General features: G+C 53.6%; 8 protein-coding genes across 8 annotated transcripts; 4 read left to right on the top strand and 4 right to left on the bottom strand.

Annotated features, from left to right (window-relative positions):
• The first annotated feature begins 1,308 nt into the window (after positions 1–1,308).
• On the top strand, positions 1,309–2,880 carry SEPMUDRAFT_145730 (uncharacterized protein). Its single transcript, XM_016903231.1, has 3 exons — positions 1,309–1,626; positions 1,719–1,952; positions 2,021–2,880. Exons 1-3 carry the CDS (start codon positions 1,360–1,362, stop codon positions 2,723–2,725), a joined length of 1,206 nt encoding a protein of 401 aa, XP_016764616.1. The 5' UTR covers positions 1,309–1,359; the 3' UTR covers positions 2,726–2,880.
• A 64-nt stretch (positions 2,881–2,944) lies between these two features.
• SEPMUDRAFT_145731 (uncharacterized protein) lies at positions 2,945–5,488 on the bottom strand. The gene has a single exon (XM_016903232.1). It carries the CDS (start codon positions 4,989–4,991, stop codon positions 3,147–3,149), a length of 1,845 nt encoding a protein of 614 aa, XP_016764617.1. The 5' UTR covers positions 4,992–5,488; the 3' UTR covers positions 2,945–3,146.
• Positions 5,489–6,420: 932 nt separating this feature from the next.
• On the top strand, positions 6,421–7,356 carry SEPMUDRAFT_145732 (uncharacterized protein). The gene is made up of 2 exons (XM_016903233.1): positions 6,421–6,601; positions 6,682–7,356. Exons 1-2 carry the CDS (start codon positions 6,511–6,513, stop codon positions 7,173–7,175), a joined length of 585 nt encoding a protein of 194 aa, XP_016764618.1. The 5' UTR covers positions 6,421–6,510; the 3' UTR covers positions 7,176–7,356.
• A 2,339-nt stretch (positions 7,357–9,695) lies between these two features.
• On the top strand, positions 9,696–14,721 carry SEPMUDRAFT_122015 (uncharacterized protein). The gene is made up of 2 exons (XM_016901743.1): positions 9,696–13,403; positions 13,484–14,721. Exon 1 carries the CDS (start codon positions 9,749–9,751, stop codon positions 12,599–12,601), a length of 2,853 nt encoding a protein of 950 aa, XP_016764619.1. The 5' UTR covers positions 9,696–9,748; the 3' UTR covers positions 12,602–13,403; positions 13,484–14,721.
• On the bottom strand, positions 13,093–14,345 carry SEPMUDRAFT_112543 (uncharacterized protein; the record flags this gene model as incomplete). The annotated part of the gene is made up of 2 exons (XM_016900985.1): positions 13,093–13,403; positions 13,484–14,345. The coding sequence occupies 2 exons, from the start codon at positions 14,343–14,345 to the stop codon at positions 13,093–13,095; spliced, it is 1,173 nt and encodes a 390-aa protein (XP_016764620.1).
• Positions 14,722–15,596: 875 nt separating the features above from the next.
• On the bottom strand, positions 15,597–17,329 carry SEPMUDRAFT_145733 (NUC189-domain-containing protein). The gene has a single exon (XM_016903234.1). It carries the CDS (start codon positions 17,273–17,275, stop codon positions 15,896–15,898), a length of 1,380 nt encoding a protein of 459 aa, XP_016764621.1. The 5' UTR covers positions 17,276–17,329; the 3' UTR covers positions 15,597–15,895.
• A 376-nt stretch (positions 17,330–17,705) lies between these two features.
• On the top strand, positions 17,706–21,994 carry SEPMUDRAFT_145734 (Bromodomain-containing protein). The gene is made up of 2 exons (XM_016903235.1): positions 17,706–18,882; positions 19,063–21,994. The coding sequence occupies exons 1-2, from the start codon at positions 18,815–18,817 to the stop codon at positions 21,656–21,658; spliced, it is 2,664 nt and encodes an 887-aa protein (XP_016764622.1). The 5' UTR covers positions 17,706–18,814; the 3' UTR covers positions 21,659–21,994.
• Positions 21,995–22,908: 914 nt separating this feature from the next.
• On the bottom strand, positions 22,909–24,364 carry SEPMUDRAFT_145735 (inositol oxygenase). Its single transcript, XM_016903236.1, has one exon. It carries the CDS (start codon positions 24,226–24,228, stop codon positions 23,233–23,235), a length of 996 nt encoding a protein of 331 aa, XP_016764623.1. The 5' UTR covers positions 24,229–24,364; the 3' UTR covers positions 22,909–23,232.
• Positions 24,365–24,397: the final 33 nt, after the last annotated feature.

Below are 24,397 nucleotides of genomic sequence, written 5' to 3' on the forward strand. Positions count from 1 at the left end.
AATAGTCTGCCATTTCACGACAACCAGGGTCAGGTCGCCGTGCGCCCGCAGTGTCTGTTTGCCATTCGCGCAAAGCATAAACGATGGACTATTCCAAAAGGACGTCCAGGAGATCTACACTGGTTCTAGCCTCGTTTCAAACCTCGGGGATGAATTGATCAAAAAGCAACGGGTGCATTGCTTTTTCCCACATAATCGCGCGTGGATAAGGTATCGGTGTGCCGGCCAGCTCCTCTTGACATCCACAGGGCCGCTGCCCACTTGTCATCAGTCGCTGTGGTACGAACAGCTGTGGTGTGCTCTCCAGTCCTGTCGGTTCGAATATCGCGGATAGAGTGTAGTGTCAGAGATCACAACAGCTAGCGGTACGACTGGCTCTTTGGGTGGCTGCGAGTGGCAGAGTCCGCGCGGCGGGCGAGCGGCATCAACGCCTCGGCTGACGCTGTGCCACCGAGGGTCCAGTGGTTCGTGGTGGAGGGAGAGGGGAGGAGTCGGCGGATGAAGCGGTGGTGGCTAACTTCTCCGTCAGTATGGCACGATATGCAGCTATAGCGTAGACTGGGTGGCTGGACCCGGAAGTTGCAACTGGATCTTGCTCCAGCGGCGAGCGAGCGTGCAGTCGGACGCAGTTGCAGTGCAGTGCAGTGCAGTTGGGGAAGTTGGAGTTACCTAGTACGGAGAGGGAGTAGTCTGGAGGAGTTCAAGCTCGCCAATCGTCATGTCCACATATGTCCGGGATGCGATAGAACCAACGGGCTTGGCGTGCTGTGGTGGCGGGGGACTTTTCGCCCTTCTGATTGGTGGATGGGCTTGGCTGTGGTAACCTAACGTTCTCCCAGACAGAAGACGTACACGACGGCTCGCTCCACCACCCTCACTGTACCTAAGTAGGGGTGTAAATGATAATACGGTGGCTCCCACTTGTCGGACCTCCAGCAACAGTTTGGAATGTTTCCGTGAGAGACCTGCAGCGAAGGCGTGAACCCTATCATGTCCTCCGTGTGGGCAGCGCAATCATGAATCCTACTATACCTCCTACTGTACCGTTACTTCTGACTGGCCTCCTGCATGTTGCATAAAACGATGCACCGCCGACGTCGATGGTAGACACAGCCAAAAGTACTTTGTACAATATAGCGATAACCAGCTGCTCGCGCGCTGTACCTCTACGTACCTCGTGTACGGTACGTACAGTCTTTTTGATTTACATCGCATCGCCGCCCCCCGTCACGACCATTACCACCACCGCCGCCGCCGCCGCCGCGAGAGCGTGGTTCTCGCCGCCGTTGATCCACTCCCATTATTCTTCTGCTCTGCGCTCTCTACCCTCATGCCGTCCTCTGATCCGCTGATCGCACGATGAACTCCGGCTTTGTCACCCCGACTGCGATCGATGTGCGGGCTTGGCTGTGGGTAGCGAGCTTCCTGTCCTTCGTCTACAGCGTCCTGTGTCTGGCGGCGCGATTTGTTGGAAAATGGGATATGCTGTGGTGGGACGATCTGGTCCTGGGAGCTGGGTACATGGCGAGCGTCGTGCACTGGGGAATGCTGTTCCACGCCATCGCAAAGGGCTTGGGTATCGCATCGATTGCCATATCCTCCTCTGATTTGAGCTTTGCTGCAAGGGTACGGGATCCACCATCATACCGAGTCGTAAATATCGGGTCATGGCGATATCATGAGATCGAGGCACTGACTGGGATTCACACCATTTGCAGGTGTATTTTGGCTCGAGGATTGCATTCTTTGCGGCGCACTGCCTATCGAAGCTGTCCATCATCGTCTTCACCCGCCGAATCTTTTCTGGCGATATTTATAAGGAAAAAGTTCTCTTCGGCATCGCATATGCCATGATAGTGCTATATGGAATCGCCGGAATTCTTCTGAGCTCTGCAGGATGTCGCCCAGACGAGACCTTGGTCGCACGTGTAGACGCCGTCTGCGATGCAAATGTGAGATGCAAAAATCGCTGCGGAAGATGGGTTAGTTGGTTGCACACACTCACTAATCGTACTGGTAGACGGCTCGTTGGGCGGTCATCACCGTCTGGGACTGCCTGACTGAGCTGATCATCCTCGCCATGCCCATCTGGTTCATCAGCAAGAACCAGCTCAAGGCCTCGAAGAAGCGAATCGTGATATTCGTGTACATGTTCCGACTGATTGTCATCGCATTCTCCATTGCCACGACCGTCTCGTACTTCAACTTCCTTCACGGCGGCGGCAACAGCATCTCCATCTCGCCCGTGGTCGCATGGCAAGAAGTCCACCTCGGCTTTTCCCTAATCTCTGCCAGCTTCCCCTGCCTGCGCACCTTCCTCTGGGCCTTCATGTCTCGCGGGGTCTTGACCATGTACGGCAACACCACAGTCTCGCACTCCGAGAGCAGATCACAAGGTGCCAGTCTCCAGCTCCGATCCATGACCAAATCCCAAACCGAGCAGCAACAACAACAACAACCACCACCACCACCGCCACTTAACAGCGACCGCCCACGATTACGACCCGAGTCCCAATTCGAATACAGCGTGCACGTGCGCGGAGACGCTCCCGAAAGTACAGGGAAGAACAACAACAGTAGTACCAGAAGAAAGAAATTCCCGCATCATGATTTATACATTTCGCGCAAGAAAAGCGATGATTCAGACCAGATGATTATTCGGCAGGAAACTTCTTATAGGGTGGAAAGTTCGAGCTTCAGTACTTATTTGTGCCGGGATGCCTGAATAGAACATCCGAAAGAGCGAGAATTCCAGGGTGATTTAAAAAAAAAATATATGACAAGATGATGATTCGAGATGAGATACCCCCCAACGTGAGTGACACTTCAGACAGACTCATTTATATCAAGTAGAACAGACTACATTCCTCAACATTTAGCGCACGAGCTATTCTTCACTGTTTCAAGGCATGAAAGTGTTCGATGATTGAATGATTCAAACGTTGCTTCGTCGTCGGGTATATACAACACTCACTATACACAAAGTGTTCTCTTCCAAGGACGATTGGTCCTAGTCGATGAACACACCGGGGAATCAAGAAATCGCTCACCCATAACGTAAACGCCCTCCGCTGAATGCCGCAGCTTCATTCCATCATGCATCATTCTACAAAGCCCACATTCCAATCCAGAATTGAGTCCATCCTTCAAACCCATCCGAGACCTCCCAACACTCGTCTGACTTCGGCTTCCTTCATGCCACGCAGATCCAGTGCTCTCACTTGACTTCCAGCCTTGAGGCGCTGCAGTCCCACGGCCACTTTCCACGCTTCCGTCTCATCCAACACAAAAGTATACCTCTTGTTCTCGGTATCTCTCGTCGTCGCTCGAAGGACGTGCAAAGCACCGCCTTGAGCCTTGGTCACACCATCTTCGACCACCTTCAATGTCCAGGCCTTCACATCCCACTCGCGCTGGGGCACTTCACGAACGTCATCGTCGATGAACAAGCCCTCGGTCTTGATATGAAGAATCAGCCCATCAGTCACGGGTCCTTCATTGGCCACGAGCTGAGATAGTGGCTTTGTCGGGGAGCTATCGCTGAACAGGTATACAGCCCTGATCTGAATCTTGTTGGGATCGGTGGTCGTGTAAGGCCCTCTCATGGACGGCGGAGGAGTCGTACGAGCGGTACTAACACTCTGTGCATAGCTGCTCTCGCTCAAGCCAGATATGGAAGATGCCGACGAAGTAAAGGCAGCGGATTTGGCCTTTTCATATGGACGATACGAGTACGTCGTCTCTGTACCAGCGTGCGACTTCGCTGTCGGCCTCTCGTATACCGAAGGCGCGGTAGGTGTTTTGGTGGGAGTAGAGCGAACACTGGCCGCCGCCGCTGCAGCTGCTCGTATGCGTTCTGCTCTTTCCTTCTCGGCCAACTTGGCCTTCTCCCAATCCGCCTTCTTCTTTTCGGCTTCTTCTCGCGCCTGACGCTCCTTCTGCTCCTTCTCTCTCTGCTCCTTCACACGCGCCTCCCTCTCACGCGCAATTCGTTCTCGGGCTTCTCGTTCTCGTGTTTCCTTCTCTCGAGCACGCGCCTGCTCCCATTTCTCCTTTTCCGCTTTTGCTTTTGCTGCTCGCTCTGCTTCCTCACGCAATTTCTGCGCCTCCTCTCGCTTCTTCTTGAGCTCCTCTGCTCGCCGTCGCTCCTCCTCTCGTTTCCGCGTTTCCTCTCGAGCCTTCTCCCATGCGGTTTTGGTCTCATTCGCTTTAGGCATCGGTTTGGGTGCCGGCTTAGGTTCCGGTTTGGGTTCCGGTTTAAGTTCCGGTTTGGGTGCTGCTTTGGGCGGCTCTGGCTGAGGTGGAGGAGGCGGTGGAGCCTGGTATTCGGGTTTTGGTGGCGGTGGAGCTTGATACGCAGGCTGTGGCGGTGGTGAGGTATGATACTCAGGCCGCGGCGGTGGAGGAGCGTGATACTCCGGCTGTGGCGGTGGTGGAGCATGATACTCGGGCCTCGGCGGTGGCGGTGGCGGAGCATGATACTCGGGCCTCGGCGGGGGCGGAGCGTTGTACTCAGGCTGCGGCGGCGGAGGAGGAGGAGGAGGAGGAGGAGCTTGTTGCCAGCTATTTGGTGGCGGCCCCGTGTACTTTGAGCGCTGATGGGGGCCATTACCACCAGCGCTTCCACCATTTTCCGAATTCGAGCTGGAGCTGCTCCCTGCTTGTGACTTGCCCAGAGCCCATGCTATCACGCCAACGACCAGCACCAGGACTGACACACCCACGCCCGCTCCGCCGGCTGCTATCAGGAGTAGCCACTGCTTGATGACGGGAGTGACGAGCGTGTAGAGACCGACGGCCAGCAGAGTGGATGCTACGCCAGCAAGAAAGCTGTTTCGATGAGGTTGCATCGAAGGTAAGTAGAGAAAACCGGAGCCGGCGGAGTGCGGAGGGATGATGAAGATGTCGTAGTTGCCATCTGGGAGGCCACCGCCCGGTGGCCGGGGGTTTGCGCCATGAGGTGGCGGCGGTGGTGGAGGTGGTTCGTCCATGAGTAGGACTGTTTACACAGGGTACCCTGGGCCGTTTTTGTCGTTGCTTTGAACCAGTGGTCCAGTTCGCGATGGAAGTTGGGGCTATCGGTGATGGTTGCGAGTGGGAAGCGTCCTTCGCTGGCGACGTGCGTGTTCCATCCGTGCTCTCCGCGTTGTCGTTGTTGTTGTGTCTGTCGGTGACTCGGTGAGGCCAGTTGCTGCAGACCTGACGAAAGTGCGTTGACACCTAATTGCGGTTGTCACGCCGGCAAGGTTATGGTTGCTGTGTCGAAACCCTGCAAGCCTCACAACAATCACAATCACAACCGAAATTCACAATCACACCTGGGCACCAGAAGAATGCCGCTCAACACATGTCGTCCCGTCTGGCGAGAGAAGGTAAAGTACGGTAGGAGGTAGGTATTCAGAGGGGTTCAGTGTGTCTTCTGGTCTCGAGAAAAGTGGACTAGACTCGACGCCACCGATGAGTGCCGAGTACGGTACGCGGGAAGCAATGACAGGTAGAACGGAGGAACAGCAGTTCACGCGTAACAGGATAGGTAAGGTATGGCAGTCTTTCAAGCAACATGTTCACAAGAAGGAAAGCTGGTCTCTTTTCATATCAACAGACTACTGCTGGGCCTAGCAGCACACTTTGACTCCTTGTTCTGTTCAACCTATGGGATATTCCCCGGTGGCACCAACATCATTTACTGAATGCTGACACGTCGGGTACGCGCCATCACACATGTTGTCTGGGCGTACCTCACCGTCCTCGATTCCCTCAATCAATGAATGGCAATCAATTGTGCTGCAGCTAGAAGATGGTGTGCAGGACTACATGCCTATTATTGCTTGCCCACCGACAGCGCTGCTCGCTACGCGACAGTAAGGTACATGTAGGGACTCATGGCCGGGCCAGCGCTTCAGGTGAAAACTGGAGAGGTGCGTAAACACGTAAACAGTGGCTGGGCAGCTAGGTCTTGCTATGGCAACCAGTAGTCTAGTCGAAACCTTCTTAGGCCAAGCATGCTGCAAGCAGCACTGATGGGAGTTAGGATCGACATGTATGATCTCGCCGACAGACACCTCAGGCCCTCAAGAGCATCCGTCAGCTATATGTAGGTCAGGTACCTCCTTAAGGAGCGCATTATCATTAGCGCATACCCGACCTCGCTTGGAACAACAACAGCACTTCAGCAAACGCTCCTTGTGAAGTACCCAGGTAGGAGGTAGGTAATGTAGGTAAGGCTCGAATGGGTCGCAAAAGCAGGTTCGGGTGATGTCACTTGCATGTGACACTGCCCGCAAGGGAGAGAGCGGATGCCACTTCAATGGTAAGAGTAAGGTAGGAGGTACTACCTGACAGTATGAGGTAGGAGGTAGGAGGTAGCTGGAGGTACATGTACGTTCACGTTGTGATACATAACAACACCCCCCAGAACCTGTGCCATCTTGACTTTCCCCCGTCTTCACCTTCTCCCAAACACTTCAGCGTGCCGACTCTGCATCAGAGACTTGACCAGAAACCGCCAAGATGACCACCCGACCCTTCTATACAGACGATCTACCAGCAGGCCTGCGCACTGCTCAGGTCCTAGGTCTGACGGCATCTGCTTTCCTAGCTGGTATGTACATGTACCTATGACATACAGAATACACTTACCATCTACACTCGTCAGACCTCTCTGACTCCTCTGCTCTCTAGGAAAGACATTCAGCGCCAGCTTCAGCGCGGTACCAGCTCTCATGCGCGCCGAGAGCCCCTCCCTCCTGGCCAAGCAGTGGAAGACCCTCTACGATTCTGACAAGCTCGTCGCGCCCTTGATCAGCGTCTTCTCCAGCGGCATCTTTGCCTTTCTCGCCTACAGAGATGAAACCTGGACGAAACCTGCTATCATGTACACCACATCTTCCAGCCTGCTCCTCTCTCTGCTTCCGTTCACTTTCCTTCTCGGCGAGCCTATTAATAAGAAACTGGAGGAGAAGGCGAGGACGCTCACCAGCGCAGACGTCAGGGAGAAGTCGGTCGGCGAGGACAGTGTCCATGGCTTGGTGGACAAATGGGCTACTGTCAATTTGGCTCGGGCTGTGATTAGTGCTGTCGGTGCTGTGACTGCGATTTGGGCTGCGGTGGAGAGGACGGATATTGTGCCTGCTACTGTGAGGATTGGGACTGGAGCCAACAGGATGGGCAACTGAGGATTCCAAGTAGGCTAGCCAATCCAAACGATGGGGACAGTTTGTTACCAGGTACTTGGCCGTCGCAAGGTATTCGGACCTGAGATCAAATACCCTCATCAACAAGCCACTGCCGTGACTGTGACATGCGGTAGAAATCAGCCTCATCACATTCTGTAGCCTGTATTCAAGGTTTTCGATGTCTCGTATGTATTCGCCTTGTGGGTGCAAGTACATGTATGTGAGGAAGGGCACGACCGACGACCGTGAACAATGAGCCCGCGATTCTTGTGTAGGTATGTCTACTGGCTGGCCCGGCCGCCCGGGGGACCAGGCGCGTTATCTGCTATTATTATGAAACTTGCACTCTGTAACGCCGCTAGTTCACTACCTGACTGCATCCAGAGTCCAGAATAGCCTCATTGGTTTCAGAGTGCTGTAGGCCTCGTCACTCGTCACTCGTCAAAAGCAAAAGTTCGTGGTTGTTTGGAAACCTTCCCGTCTGCAATCAATCTCGAAAAGCGCAAATGAGATGTCCTACAAGCTCAAGATAGCTCATCTACATGTATGTACCTGTATGGTTCTATAGGTGCTCGATCACTACCTGTACATGTAGATAATGATGTCAGTTGTATAGCAGTGCCGTACTCGTATTCGTGTTATTTTAGCCTTCGGCCCCTCACTCAATACCTAATCACTACTACACCTCAGACAGTGAGATCCTCTTTTACCAGCGACGATAAGCTAGGTATGCCTCGCATTTACAGAGTCCTTTAAGTCGACTTGAGATCATCGCTGCCTGCGTGGAGGCCGGATCGAGAACACTCACGCACATGTAGAGGAGATGGCTACATGCGGCCTTGCTCGGTAAGCAGATGCGACATGTGTCAACATCATATCATGCACGCCAGCAGTACAGTGGCAATCGAATGGCGACAAATCTGGGAATGCCCTGATCATAACGAATGCGTGGTACAGAGGCTGGCCTCCGGAGACCACAACCGGACCACGATCACATCACATGCCGCATGAGGGCTCATCGCCCCCCAGCCTGTGAGGCAGCAGCAAGAGCCGGCGCGGAAGACACAGCTCTGTTTGACAGCACGTTGGATTGGCACACTTCTCCATGAGAATGGTAGAGAAAATGCGGTACGCGAGGCACTGGAGGGGTCGAATCTGATGTGATGTTCAGGAGTTGGGGGTGTTTTTTTCATGCAGTGCGGCCCGCCACTGCTGGAGAGCTGCCTCTCGGGGGGAGGGAGGGAAGGGTGTAGGAGGCAGGTTTCATCCGGCAGACCAGCCCCAAGCAGCGAGCACCAGTCCGAGAGAGCCAGGGCGAGACGGTAGTCGAGATCTGGCGTTGGCAAGGTCATCCATTATAGCAGTCTCTCGAGATCCTGGTCCGATAGCTGTAAGGTACTGGAGGTGGTTGCTCGGGCAGGACTGCCTTCATTTCGGCACTAAAATAGGTGGTATATCAGGACTCGTGTGATAGACAGGGTCCCTGTGCCAAACATGACTCGACGGGCCGGAGCGGCATCCGGTGCCCGGGGTGGAGACTCGTGCATGTCCAGCGAGACGGCTTCTCACACCGATGGCGAGAAGTCAAATCGCAAACGGCAGTCTCATGATGAGGATGGGGGGATGATGATGATGATGCGGCGGCCGATGGGATCGAGATGTGATTTTTGCAAACAGAGAAGATGCGATGCTCGAACGGGCGACAAGAACAACAGCAGGTTCTCCCTGCCCTGACAGGAGGTATATTGATCATTACACAGTACAACCTAACCTATACATCAGATACATAGTGGAATTGAGGATAATAGCGTCGTGGTGCCCGTCTCCCGATGGCGACGACGGTCATGGGCGCTGGTGCCGACTAGTGTGCCTTCGGTGGCCTCGGTGCGGTGCCAAGCGACAAGCTTCTGCTAGCCGCGACAAAAGCACAGGGCAGAAGGGCAATGGGTGTGCCACCACCCTGTTCCCCAATAAAAGCAATCATGGAAGCGAACGTGAAGTGGTCTAGGAGGTAGGAGATAGTAGTGTGGTAGTGGCCGTAGTGCCTCTGGGCTTGTGGGCTGGTGCATGACAGCCAGGAGACTCCGGCCCCAGCGACATGCCGAGACTGTTAAGAATCAAGACGCCGATGCCCTGAGGGCCTCCCACCTACGCACGAGTGATAGTAGCAAGTACCTAAGGTAGATGTAGCATGGTCCTCCCCAATGTCCACGCCCACGATTGACTTCCCTCCACTGCCGACCATTACCTGAGGTAAACGTTCGTCGTACTCACAAACACCTCTCGAGTCCCTCCCTCCGTCCTTCCCTCCCTCCGCCTGTCCTATCTCCGCCTGTCCCACCTCCCCTGCTGCTGGCCTGCTGCTCTCTGCTCTCTGCTCTCGGCGGGCTGAGGGCTTCTCGATTGCAACCATCACACCATGCACTGGATCATCTGAGCGACCGAGGGAGGCAACAGTCGCACTGCCAATCACCACCAACCTATGAACATAACCACCGCCACCACGACCGCCACCACCACTACCACCAACCTCATCGTTATCATCATCCTCATCCATCATCACTACAGGTATCATGGAATCTCCCGCGCCCTCCAGCTCCCACAGCTCACGGGATCCGGGACCAGCTCGGAAAGCAGCACCCTCCTATCGATTATTTCCTACCGTCGAGCCAACACCGCCAGCGTCGCCTGTCACCCTTCAAAGGGACAACCGAAGGAGAGCCAGCGGCGCCTGCCGTGGTCGATCATCCTCCATCGAGAAGGGTCCCAAAAAGGCAGGTGCGACACCTTCGCACGCGAACTTGCTCGCAACCGGATCTTCTTCGACCACTGCGCTTCGGCAGGGGAGCTTGCCGGACATCAAGACTTTGCAGAGTGTGCGAGAAGTCGATAGTGCTGCCGCGAATTCTCTCGGATGCAAGCAACCGGTCGGGGCGGAAAGCGACCACATGCGAACCACTAGCGCTCCTGAACCATCTCCCACCGCAAATGGACCTGGCCGTGCAGCTATTGGCAATCCACGCTATGGAAATGGCAACTCCCCCTCAGCTCCTGACCATGTCGTACGCTCTCCTGCTCCCCAGCCTACAGAAATGGCCTCATCGTCCTCTGGCGGCGCCCTCGGTTCGAGACGATCCAGGCCTAATCTTCGCATAACAGTGACAAAAGACACAATCGAGCGTCCACCTCCCCCGCCTCCGAAGTCTGCAAGACATCACCAAAAGGGCGAAAATCATGTTTCTAGGTCCCCTGTGACTCAAGGCCATCAACCTCGCCTTGATCTTGCGTCCGACTGTCCGGTGTCACCGCTCACGCAGCAGCATCCGCTCGAGCCTCCAGCTATGCCAGTTATCAGAGCGCCAGAATCACACGCCACTCCTGCCAGTCGTACACGGCGCAACTTCTGGCCCAAGATCTTTCCACGAGAAGAATCATCTACTAAACGAAGTCTCAACAGCTACGGTTCTTCGCCAATGCGCCCGAAAACCGCCGGAGCGATACATTCTACGGTCTCGCCCGAGCCCGCGGTTTCTCGGCTCCCTGGAGTACCAAATATATATGCCAATACGCCTTTGAATGCTTCCAGTGTAGAGCTCAGGTCGCACAAAAGTGCAGACCGCTTGAGGAGTGAACGCACGCCCGAAAGTCCTCCTCCCATGCCGTCAACAAGCATGGCAGACCACCGCGGCTTTTCGAGTAAAGTGCCACATTCTCGTTTCCAGGTCCCGCCTGCCGCTCAAAATCTATCCCCTGCGCGGGTGTCACCAACAGACGATCGACAGGGCATAGCCGATGCCATTCGCGAGCACTCTCGCGAGAACGTGGGGAACCAGAAGCGATATGCCAATGATGAGGCTGCCCCATCCGAGTCGCTTATCAGACCTGACGCAAAGACCGCGCTAGCCATTGCAAGAGCCAAGGTTGCCGCGCTGCGGAATCCGAGTCCGTCTGCAGACAATCTCGGTCAATCAGCCAAAGAACGTTCATCAGGCTCCGAATCGGGAGTGCTCCATGGAGCCATTCCAGCCGAGACATTAGACCCATGCGGTTCCCCCATGGGAGTCACAGATCCAGTTGCCACTTTGAAAGATTTGAGCCAACAGTGCGATGCATTGCACACGCGTTATGCTAGTCTGCGAATGGAACGCCAGAGGTTGTCAAGTGGGATCATTGAAAAACTGAAGGAGCAAAGGACGGACACAGAACATCGGAACTCGCTCCTGAACGATCAGCTGTCGCTCGCTTCCGTGGGCTCATCTATGGATATATGCTTTGCAAAATTGAAGTCCTTGGATTGTCGAAAGGAAGAGGCAATATCTGCTCTCATCGCTCAAACGACGCACGAGACCAAGCCGCCCGGTGACAACATAGCTGTCATGATCGCATCGATGGCAATGGAGCCCCGAAAGTCCTCTGTCGCCCCCTCAACAGAGAGCGAGAGCCCATATGCTCTCACAGGTCAATCGACGCCAGACAGCAGGAGAGAGACATTTTTCGCCGATCGCTCCACTCAGTCTAGTTTCCTGAGAACTCTCTCATTCACGAGCGAGACTGCAAGCCTGAAACATCGACTGTCTTTATCATCTTTCCAGAACGACGCAGCGGATGTGCCCTCAGAGACCATTCCAGGAGGAATTGAGATTCCTGCAAATTGGGTGCGTCCACGAGAAACTGCTCTCTCGCAGCGGCATGAGGATGCCGATAAAGGGCTCATATTGGCGCCCACCACGTACACTCCTCCGCAGTCTGGCACATACGAAAGTAGCGCGCGGAGGAAAAATGAAGAGCGGCCAGCGATCGAGCGTGAGTCCCATGAAGGTCTCTCGGACCCTCCCAAGAGCAATTTCCCTGCTCTGGTTTCCAAATTTGCGCACTCGATCGGCGTCTCCGATGTGAGCTCCACAAAACAAAGAGCTCCCAACGTCAACGTTGAAGTTCGCCCGATCAATTCCGCTTCGGGTAAAGCACTTTCGCTTCTGCCAGTCTACCCTACAGGTACGTCAACAACGGCAATAGCCGATGTAGGGTCTCCAGTCATCACAGACCTCACTGCCCAACTGGAGAGTTTCCCTAAACCCTTCACACCAATGATACCATACCGCGGGACTCCGAAAAAGGAACTCCCCATTTTAGCGCCGCTGGCGGCCAACCCTCCCACTCCAGTCGCTACCACCTTTGGAGAGAGATACGCAAACGAACAGGAACACGGACACGATGTACCCATAATGCCACCACCACGTCGGGACTCCTTGCGAGAAATGACCACCAGCACCAGAACTGTCGGGAGGAGTATGACGCAAGGCTCTGCGCGCACTACGCACACCATCCAGGTTTTCATCGAGCAAGATGGTCTCGAGCTTTTGGATCTGTATCGACGTAGTTCGGAAGAGAGGGCTGCGGCTGCTGCTCGGGCATTGCGTACTTGAAGTTCATATGTGTTTGTTTCCTCGAGCTCGGTTGAGACGAGTTGATATACTGAGATGCACGTATGTTTTGTAACATGATGAGGCGAGACCGACGCCTTTGTACCTTTATTAATTTTCACGACATGTCATGACCACCAAAGAAGAAGAAGAAGAAGAAGCCAAAAGCCAGAGGAGAACAAATCTGAAGAACAGATTTCTTTTTGGGCATATGAAGTGGGATAAGAATTGGAAATCAAGAGAGGGGTGGAGGGGAGAGGAAAGAAATGTTGATGGAAACCTACAAAGCCATTTGCGTAGATTTCTTTTTGAGTGTATATCACAAGACTCAAATAGCTGCATCGCCATAACATAAAGGGGAAACCTCAATTCATGAACAAGAACAGACTGTAAACGCTGTACAGCCAAACAAACCAACCAATCCAATCCATGCTCATCATCCATCCACATCCTTTCATTTACATATGGAACCTTCCAAACCTTGATATGTTTGTTCAAGAAGGTACACCACCACCACCACCACCACTACTCGTCAATCTCAACACCCTCCCCACCGCTTTCACCCCCGACTTCAAACTCCCCTCTCCCCCTCCCCCTCCACTACCCCCTCGTTTCCTCCGCGTGGTAAACGACTTTTCGAGCACACCCGGTTTGGGCGGCCATTCGCCATCGTCTTTCCAGCCTTGCACCAGCGCACGGAGCAGCGTGAGCAAGTTGATTGGAACCGAGGGCGTGCGGGATTGCAGAATGATTTTGTTGTAGATTTCGGGATACATGTCGTGGTTGATGCGTTTGCGGATGGGGTCTGGAAATTAAATTGAGGGTGGAGAGTTAGTAGTGATTTTGGGGGAGTTTTTCTTCAGTGGAAAGGATGACTGGACTTACGTTTGGGTAGGAGTGCTGGTGCTATAGGTACTAGAACGTCCAAAGGTATCGTTGCGGGACTCGAGCGCAGTGAGGTCCCTGCTGTTGATCCTGCTGCTGCTCCGGTGACATCGGGCGACCCGGACGGTGTTGAAGCGGGCGTACTGGACACATGCGCTTCGACAGAAGAAGAAGTGGACGTTCGTGGAGTCGATCCCCCAGAGGCAGACCCGGAATCGACCTCAATATGCACGATTCCTCTCGCTGGCGGCGCGTGGTCTGCAAGTCCGCTACCACTGCTGCCTTCCAGGAGTCGCACGTCTCGTGTCTCTCGAGCACAGCACCACACATCTCTCCGCCTGGTCCAGTGCGCCAAGCCGTCATTCCATTCCATTTCTTCGTGCACAGCCTGCCATCGTTTCCGCTTGCGCGCCTGCTGACGGCTGTGCAGCTGTGGGCCCACGCTATCCGGAGCGTCGAATTTGTACGTTTCCACTTTGCTCTTGCTCGATGATGATGTGGTGTGCGCAGGTGTCATCGCTGCCACTTCCGACTCGGTTTCAGAGACATCGGAATCCTCTCGTTCCCTCCACTCGATCGGCTCAAAGCCCAGTCCCAATGCCTCGCCCACCACTCCATTCGCGCGGTCCGGGGTGCTCGGAGCGTGGAATCGAAAGCCCGCGATGCGATCTTCGACGTTCAGTTCCTCTGTTGCTGCGCTGTTCGCTGCCTCGTGCCGCCCACTCGACTTCCAGGCCGGCAGTGGCGGATATTCCCAGTCATTTCGGATCTTATCTCGCAGCAACCGTCGTGCCTCTCGGAGCTGCGCTTGCTGTTCGGCGCTGCGGTGGTGCGAGCCTGGCAGATTCAGATGTAACGTCATATTTCTTTCTTTCTTTCTGCTGTGCTTCCCTCTCTCTCTTTCTCCCGACGTGGTGTGCGAGTGTAGTAGGTATGTGTATGGTGGTGGGTGGGAATGCTCGCCCGCGGTCAACAGTAAGTGATATGATGATGATGATGATGATCGGTACCTACCCCGTCTCCAGCCACTGCTACAGCGCTCGCTCTGCAAGGTATATGGGCAGTGTGTGCAAGAATGTGACCAGTACATGCATATGAGCATGTATCCCAGAGATGTCCGTTGGTCGGGGATGAACGGAGGGCCGTGGACGCACTCGACGTCAGCAAGCCCGCGTAGGTTGGTAGTAGAAGAAGTATATTGTCGACAGCCCTTGTAGATCGATCGGTCGAGAACAACTCACAGTCTCACACTACCTTACAGATAGGTTATGTACATCAAGAAGGCAAAATCACATAAAACAAACCAAAAAACAGAAAAAAAAGCAAAGCACGCAAATGGCGATGCCAACATGCCCACACCGCTTCAAGAATAGAAGAAGGTAATGTATCTACCAGGTAGTTACTCTTCTTGACCACTGCAAGCAGGACTGCAGAACAAGCATCTTCGATGCTATACCAGATCCATCCAATGTATGTGTCTTTTTTGGGCGTCGTCGTTGCATCTTCTCCGTTCTCCGAGGACCGAAGACCCAAGCTTAAATTGTCGTCTATGTCACTATACCTACCTTATGCAAAGAAAAGGTACATGTACCCGCCTGAAGATAACCCAATGTACATGCGCAAAAACGGATGATGCCTATTTTACTACCTCCTACGCGACAAGGACTACCTAGGTAGGTAGTTTGAAGATGAGATATACGCAAATAAAACATCCACCTGCTTTGCTGATGAGCAACAATAAAACCTGGTCTTGGAATTCGAAAGTCTACCTAATGCTAAGGCGAGGCGTTTAGTGTCAAGATACCAGGTACTTGTACTTACTAACCGGTCTTCATGGATGGAGGCCTTTCCAGTCACGATGTCTTTACCTCTCGTCGATTTCGAAATTCAATGAGCTGATGTTCTTCTTCCTTCTCCTACATTATTCTTCATAGTCCGCCTCGATGGTACTGTATGCACTGCTTGATTTATTGTGGTATCTCACATGTTCTGGATGATGGAACATCACATCTCCGAAGCCTCGACAAGCAGTATCGCGACGGTCAGTTTGTGCTGATTTTTCTACAGAAGAGGTGGCACTGGGACAGACACAGCCCTTGTGTGCATGTGATTGATTCTATTTTGTCTTCATCAGCAAGATATTCACTCTGCTACGGCATGAAAGTGTGAATCTGGGCATCGAGAGCAACATTGGATTGATCCCTTCTTCCTATGTGCGCCTCGCTATGCTTTCCAAAAGACGTAGTGAGTATATCTCAGTGTTTGGGCATCCTATACAAAACGAGCTGTACAGTCCTCTGCCTCCCTCGTCTTCTCCTCAGCTTAATGCATGCACAGTAGTTTGTAGTTGTTCCCCAATACCATCATGAAACGCCCGGAGAGAAATGACAGATACCGCCCGTGATGACGTCTTCATCTTTTGCGGTTCAGATTTTTCGGCCGGACAGCCTCGACCTCGCTCTCATCGCCTTCGGAACTGTCTTCGTCATCGTCATCCGAAGAGGCAACGCTAGGTGCTTCCTCGTCCGAATCTTCCTCGTCGCTCGTGCCTTCCTCGGCCTCGTCGTCGACAAGACCGCCATGTCGCTCTTCGTCTTCGTCGGCGGACGTGTCGTCTTCCACGCCGTTGATGAACCCATTGGGCAGATCCGAATCACCTGATACGGTGTCGTGGTTTGCTCCCGGCAGACGTTTAGTCGTCTTGCCCACCAAATCTCCCGCTTCATCCTCGTCATCACTGGACCAGGCAGTGTTTTGCCCATCGATGTAGAGCACGCCCTGCTCGTCATCCATATCGTCTGCATTGACAGCACGAGACTGTGCTTGCATGTTCCTTCTCGCTTCGAGCTGTGCACTGAGCAGATCGAGTTTCCCTTTGAGATGCAGAAGTGGCTGCAGACCGTTTGCGCGCTCACGGGTGACCTGAGCCAATGCTTTCAACTTCTTCATGAGCTCCGGCTGGTTTGCGAGGTAGCCTCCATGTGTCACCAGAGACCACTGTATCCAGATCATGAGTCTTCCCGCGCGTCCCGGTCTCTTGTGTATCCGCTCTGCGATGCGCTGTAGAAGGGTGGCGATTTGAGGCGACTGCTGGCGTTGGATGGTGGCACGGATGGCGCTTACATCAGGCATAGCAAAACAGCTTTCGAGCAAATCTTTGTCATTGGTCTTCAGTGCCTGTGTCAAAACTGTGCCCAGAGAGCCGGCAGTGGGTGGTTGTATTAATTGCCTTCCATCCGTGGGCACGAGACTTCCAGAAGGGCCGTGATTCAATTGCAGTGACTTTTGAACGTCGATTGGTATCGGGTGTCGTGCCTGCAGCATGTCACCAAATGTGGTTTCATCTGTGGGTTCCGCGTCGGCCATGTCCATGTCTTCGTCCCCAGCGGCAGCCTGCTCGTCATCCGCATGGCCATTGGTGAGTGCTCCATCTTGCGGAGCAGCGTCTACTTCCTGCTCCTCCTCATCCTCCAAGTCGCTCGATTCGTCTGCGCTGGAAATGCTGATTACTTCACTCTGCTTGTGCTGCTGCTCGTCCTCCACGCCCTCGGTGCTCTCTCCCGCAGCGAGGGCATGAGATTCGTCCACTCTGTTGGCTCCTGACCTCGGCACGCCATTGGTCAATTTGGCGTCCAGCTTTTTACCCGGCCTCGTCTGCTCATCGACCAAAAATGCGAGTCCAGGTGAGGCGACATTGTGAGAGGCCTTCAGTCGCTTTGATGAGGGCGGCGGCGGGGAGGCAGAGCGAGGCCCTGCTTGCCGTTGTCGTGGGCGCTTAGTGGTGGTACTCATAGTGATGACATGTCTCTCCAGTGCGCGCAGGATGATACAGACGGAGAAGTGCTGCTGTGGTTGAGCTCGCTGATTCGGCTCCCAGTCGCGAAGCTTTTTTTTTTTCTTTATGTGCTGTTATCGACGAAATCTTGGCTACGGCACCTTACCCTTTCGATACATTATGTAAGTGACAGGTCCCCCGGCCTCGGACTCTCGGACCTGAGGCCACCACGATCAGATCAGCAGAATTACCTATTTGCTTGCGACGCCAAGAGGTAGTGCGATGTCACGATTGTGCATCATGGACCTGTTTCACGCACGAAACGGAGACAAAGCAAGTTCTCACCACCATCGTTCGTGGCCGTTTACACACGACTATCTCACAGCACGGCCTCCTCCCCAAGTGTTCAGGTGTCCAGCGTCCAGCGTCCACCATCCCGCGTCCATCATTTATCCAGCTGTCCAGCGTCCACCACGTCGCCGATCGTCATGCTCTTTGCTGGGAACGGCGGTGGCTGGGAGCTGTGTGCGAAATTTGAAGCCGTAGCCTGGTGTTCAGGGGGTCCACAGGCCCAATCAAGACGCATGCCGGGGAGAGGCCGGACCTTGCGTGGACGCCTTTTCAAAAGGGCCGTCGTGCGCTGCTGACTCTTGAGAATGATTGTCCTCCCGCTCCGTCTCCTCCGTCTTCCTCCTGAGTCCTGGCCCAGCTGGACTTGGACGATTACCTGATTCTTGCACCGCACCTGAACTGCTTTTTGTCCTTTTTTTCGCCGACAGAACGTGCTGACCACATCAACTTCCCTCCGCTGTCGCACCCCCGCACCCTCCCACCTCCTCTACCCTCTACTACCACCTACCTTACCTTACCCTCTACTACACCCTCTCCTCAGGCATCTATGCATCGGGCGCTAGTCACTTTTGCACCACATCGACACCTCGCGGGCATAGCGCGAGTAAACACTACGACCACCTAACCACCCTACTTACCACCACCTCCTACCACCTCTTTACTCGCTGGGCCCGCTTTCCTGCCACCTGTCTGTCTGCCTGCATACGCCCAACCGCACACACCGCGAATACGACTATTCCCCCCAACGCTGGCGCCATCTAGTACATACCGCGCGCGCGTCCTGTCTGGTGGCGACTACTCATCATTATTGTGGCTCCAGCAGGCAGCGGCTTCCGGCCCAAAAGCGCTCAGCCAGTCAGGTGCGCGGAACAGCTCGGCGGACCGAACCGACCCTAGCGGCCTCTCGAATCACCCTCTTTACTATTTCTTCTAAACAACTTGATCGCCTTTCGAAGTTCCGCAGGCGCCACAGAGCCGCAAGCTTCGAAAGAAACATCGCCCGCCATCGAAAAAAAAAAACCAAACAACCCGCCCCACCTCACACCCCTGCCGCTGCCTGACTGTCGCGTGCGCGCATCGCATCATTGACGTGTTTCTTTATCTTTGCGCCTTCCTCGACATCACGCGACGCGGCCAGGACACGTAGCACGCGTATCAATCCTTTGCGCCAATCCGACTGGAACCTTGATCGCGTCGCTCCCAATATGGCTTCCGAGGTCGCGCAGCCGGTGGACAACACCGTCGCGCACAATGAAAAGTCACTCACCAATGGGTAAGTCGTCAATCATCCCCTCATCGTCCCCATCACGTCGCCGTGGCAGCAGCGCGTCATTGCAAAGAAAGTGAAGATGAAAAATGGCAGAAGTGAAGAAAGAAGTAGTAGCAGTAGTAGTATTAGCATCGCTGTATCGTCGTCTCACTTCGCGCCGCTTATGCCTCTGACTTCTCACAGTGATGGCGACCATACCATGACCGACACCGCAAACTCCGATGCCTTCGAAGGAAACGCTGCGATATCAAAAGTCGATTCGAACCTGGTCGAGAAAGCCGATGCGCCGACGGAAACGATGGACACCGAAACCGTCGCAACTGAACCCAAACCAATAGAGCATGTCGCGCCAGGCATCACACCCGTCTCGGATTTCATGCCCAAAGATGCGCCGACTTCGCATCCCACTCCTCCACCTGACGATGAGCCAGCGGTCACCTCCGATTCCAATGGCGATGTGGTCATGACTTCGGTTGAGGAAGTCGTGTTGCCAGAATCAACTGCAATTGTTCAGGACGCGACACCGGATGTGGTCCAGGATCCTGTTGAGCCCGTCAAAACTGCACAGCCTGCGTCACATTCCGCGACTGACTCCGTGGTGGAGCCTACCAATGTAATCGTTGCGCAATCCAAGCCTGACGAAGACCTTGCGCCGGTGTCTGCAACCTCGGAGTCGAGCCTTGTACGGCCACGAGAGGAAGAGGATGGTGATGCTGAGGAAGAAGAGCGCGCTGCGAAGCGGACGAGAATCAACGAGACGGGACAAGAAGAGCTTGGTGCAGCTGCAGTAGAGGCCAGCGCAGATGCAAATGTCAACCCAGCACCTGCGCCCGTACAAACCAAAGTGGAACTGGACCCAGAACCCAAGACTGATGTTGTGGATGTGAAGCAGCCTGCAGAAGAAGTAACAAGCGCAAATGTACAGGCCCCGCCTGTGGCATCGAGCGATCCTGCTGCAGACGTCGAACCAAAGGCCACGGATTCCGGCAGCAAGCCGGTCGGAACAGAAGTGAAGGCCGCTGCAGATCCTCCCGTTGCACCACGATCACTGGCCTCCGCATCGACGACAAAGTATAGCACTCAGCCCATGACTCAGGCACAATCACGCTTCTTGCAAGAGAAGATGAAGAATCTGAAGAAGACCAAAAACTCCCTTCCCTTTCTTCACCGTGTCGATCCGATAGCGCTTAACATCCCTTCGTACACAGAAATCATCAAACATCCCATGGATCTAGGCACGATGGAGCAGAAATTGAAGGGCGGAAAGTATGGGACCGTTCAGGATTTTGCAGACGATTTCAACCTGATCATCCACAACACGCAAACGTTCAATGGTCCGGGTCACGCCGTGACCCAGGCTGGTATGGCGATGGAAGCATATTTTAGGAAAATGATGGAAACTGTCCCAAGCGCCAATCAGCCGGCTCCAGCCAAGGCTCAGCCGAAGAAGGCTTCGCCCAAACCACCAGCTCTGGCCCGACGAGAGTCGCGCTCTGCACATCCTGCACCCACGCCCGCGATAACGGGAACGTCGGAACCATTCGCCCTTCAGCCTGACGGCACACCGCAGATCCGTCGAGAGTCCACCACGAATCGCCCTGCGCGTGTCATCAAGCCGCCGCCCGCGCGAGAGCTCGCTTACGCCAAACCCAAGCGCAAGGAGCACCAACTGGAGTTGAAATTTGCCGAAGATGTCTTGGACAAGATTCGAGGACCCAAGTATGCGGCTCTTGCTACCGTTTTCTTGACGCCCGTGGATCCCGTGGCGTTGAATATTCCGCACTATCGCCAGATCGTCAAGAACCCCATGGATCTGGGGACCATGACGCAAAAGCTCAAGAACGGCCAATATAGTCGAGCTTCGGAAGTTAAGAAGGACTTTGACCTCATGATTAGCAACTGCCTCGCCTTCAATCCCAACGGAAATCCAGTGCGCGATATGGGCATTCAGCTTCAGCGCGAATTTGAATCTTTGTGGCGCGAGAAAGAGAAGTGGGAGAAGAAGCAACGCCAGGCACGTGTCGCCTCTGCTTCTGACGACGAAGAGAGTGCCGAGGAGGAAGAAGATGAGGAGGAAGAGCAGCCGCAAGATGCTGCTCAGACTATATTGGCGTTGCAGAAGCAACTCGCAGATATGCAGAACGCCCTTGCCGGGTTAGGTCAGCCGCCCAAGCCGAAGAAGGCAAAGGCAGCGAAGAGCCACAGCAAGAAGAGTAGTGCAGCACCTGCTCCCAAGTCGAAGCCAGCACCAGCGCCCAAGACGAAGGCCAAAAAGGGAGCCAGGGACGTCACGTATGAGGAGAAGCAGGAGATATCCGAGGCGGTCGGTAAGATGAATGCGGCTCAAGTCGAGCAGCTGACACAAATCATCACGTCCAATTGCCAAAAGTATGCCGAGCAAGAAGAAATGGAACTCGAGATTGACGATCTACCCAACAATGTTCAGGCCATGCTCTTGACGTTTGTTCGGGGCATCTTTGGCAACCCACGCAAAAAGGCTCGCGCTGTGACCCCAGACGACGGCGCTGGTGCAGACGACGATGATTTCGAGCCGGGAGAGCGGCGTGGCGCCAAGAGTGGCGGTGGCAAGCGGAAGAAACACAAGCCCATGGGCAAAGACGAGCAGCAAAAGGTCATCGATAATATCGAGAAGCAACTCGCTCGATTCCAAGGTGAAGGCGGTGCTGGTAGCGGCGGCAGTCCCAACAACATGGGCTTCGCAGCTGGTCGGGCTGACGCGGACACTTCTGGCGATGAGAGCGAATCCGAGGAGGAATAGTCGATGCATCCCGCAGGCGCTGTGCTTGTGGCCAAGACGGAAATCGAGGAGGCCTGGGGCTGGCGACTTTTTGTTGCTGCTGTGTAGCTTTAGCTTGTTGTGATGTCCGCACCAAGCAACAACGTTGGAGTGCTCCTTTTTTTTTCCTTTATCCATGATGTGTATGAATAAGGAGGGATTGAGGCAGCAGGATACCTGAGAAACATCCAGCAGCCCATCTTGCCTCTCATCAATGGAGAAATGATGATTAGTGTACATGTAGCGCACTAGGAGAAGAAGATAACAGGTAGTTACGCACGTGAAACGAAGGTACGTAGCAAATTTGAAATTCCCGACTCTGATTTTTTTCCTCTTATCGGCAAGAAAAGAGTAAGTGTCCGCCCAGTTCTTGAGAGTGTACAGGTACCTACTATAGTGAAGATAATGAAGAAGGTAGAGTAAAAAGAAAGAGGGCGGGGGATAAATCAGGTTCAGGTAGGTGCCTAGTGTTTTTGGTCTTTGGTATGTATAAAGGAAGAGAGAGAGAGTGTGTGTGTATACCTGTATGTGTAAGGTATGTATGTGTTCGTTATATATAACGTGTCGTAATTCTGATCCAATATTCACTAGGTAGGTATCGCAAATCCTATTACTAAGGTAACTTACGAACTTATGAACTTTTACTATACTATACTGAGCTTTGAGCTTTATATTCAGGTATGTATTTTATCTTAATGATTTTATCTTAGTAGTTTTCTCTTGTTCTTCGGAGGAGGAGGAGGAGGAGGAGGAGGATGGGATTTACGATTTACGATTTACGATTTACGATTTGAGAGAAGTAAGAAGTGGGCAAGAAAGAAAGAGATAGGTAAGAAAAGAAGGGAAAAAAAAGAAAAGAAGCAGGGAGGAGCGAGAACAATGTCTGACAAGGTGGGTAGATTGGTAGGTAAGATATGTTAGTTTTGTGTGTGTTCTTTTCTTTTTCTTTTTTCTTATCGGCAGGGTAAGTACATTAAGTGAGTGAGATGATGGACAGGAAGGGGAATGGGTTGAATGAAAGATGAGGAGGGGAAAGAGGGAGATGGATAGGGAGAGACGAGAAGAGATAGAGAGAGGGGGAGAGGGAGAGACGAGAAAAGAAGAAGAGAGAGGGAGAAAAGAAGAAGAGAGAGGGAGACGGGAAGAGAGAGGGAGACGAGAAGAGATGGAGGGAGGGAGGCATGGTACGGTATGTGTAAAAGGGGCTGTGTGAAGAAGAAAGAAAATTCGTAAATTCATTATAGAAGGAAAGCTCTCAAGCTTCTAACTCTTCTTCTTTATTTCCTCTTCCTCTTCCTCTTCCTCTTCTTTTACGCCGAACCCATCATCATCATCATCATCCATAATCCATCTCAACCGCCCTGAAATTTTATTTTTTTGCGGGGGGAGATAAGAAGAAACCCATCCAAAACGCCACAAAGCCCCAACTTAAATGCCGCAGCAGCAGCAGAAGAAGATGAAGAAGAAGAAGAAGAAGAAGGGCCAAGAAGAAAAAGACATTATAAAATGCATTTCATCCTTTTCCCCCAGATGATGATGATGGATCATCATCTCCTCTACCATCGAATCACCCTCTCCGTCTCACCCTCTCGCGGGGGAAAGTAAGTATTGATGAGCTCCATATAGTATGTCTTAAGTTCCTTCTCATCGGGGATACCATCACTCTTGCTATAGAGATCATAAGGATTGAACGCCTTGACGGCCTGCAACATCTTCTCGTCTTTATCATCGTCCATCATCCATCGGTAGCCACCGGCGCTGTGCCAAGGGTAGAAGGAATGGTAACGAATCATGGCCAAGGCCTCATCGGGAAGGGTGCTCTGTTCTTTGCAAATGTGGTACAGGTATTCGTCGTGGCCCCAGCTGAGCATGACATTATCCATGCCGCAGCCCGGACGGTAGATGCCGTGTTCGGTGCTGTAAATGGGGTCTTTGCTGTCCGGGTTGTGCTCGAATGTGCCCGGGTAGATGATGGAGTCGTCGAAGCGGCAGCCGACGGGGAAGGTGTCCCCGACGACGTCCCATTGCCCTTGGGCGTCGTAGAAGAAGAGGAGTTTGCCGAGATCGTGGATCAGGCCGGTGAGTTGGAACCACTTGGGCTTTCCGTCTCGGCGAATGGCCTCGGCGGATTGGAGCAGGTGCTCGATTTGACTGAGAGATGTGTCGGGGTCGGATTCGTCGATGAGGGTGTTGAGTTTTTCCATGGCTTGCCAGATGGTCATTTCGGCACGTGTCTTGGATTTGAAGTCGTTGCGTGCTTTGAGGTTGTAGGCAACGGTTTGCTTCTCGTGTTGCTCCCGGTAGAAGTTCTTGACACGGTCGCATGCATCTTCGTACTGTCGGAACTGGGTCTTGTCCTTGTCGGCGTCGAATTGCGACTTTTCGTAAATGTCGACTTCTTCTTGCGTCGCAGTGCCGTTCTTGACACGCATGGCGGCCTTGAGGACGTTGACCTCATCGATGGCGTCTGATGTAGCCTCCAAGGCCAGGCCGTCCTTGTGGTCATGGAAGTTCTCCGCCACGTTGGGCGTCTCGATGGCGATTGGTGCCATGGTGGAAAGGGAGAAATGTGCGGTCGGAATATCAAGACGATCAAGGAACTGTGATGGAGATGTCTCGCAGGTGTAGAAGCACAGTGTCGACGTGTGAAAAATAATAGCAAAGCAGGAGGAGGAGGAGAGGAGGGAGAAGGGGGGGGGGGGGGGGGGGGGGGGGGGGGGG

Source organism: Sphaerulina musiva (assembly GCF_000320565.1).
Source record: "Sphaerulina musiva SO2202 unplaced genomic scaffold SEPMUscaffold_1, whole genome shotgun sequence".
Taxonomy (NCBI): Eukaryota; Fungi; Ascomycota; class Dothideomycetes; order Mycosphaerellales; family Mycosphaerellaceae; genus Sphaerulina; species Sphaerulina musiva.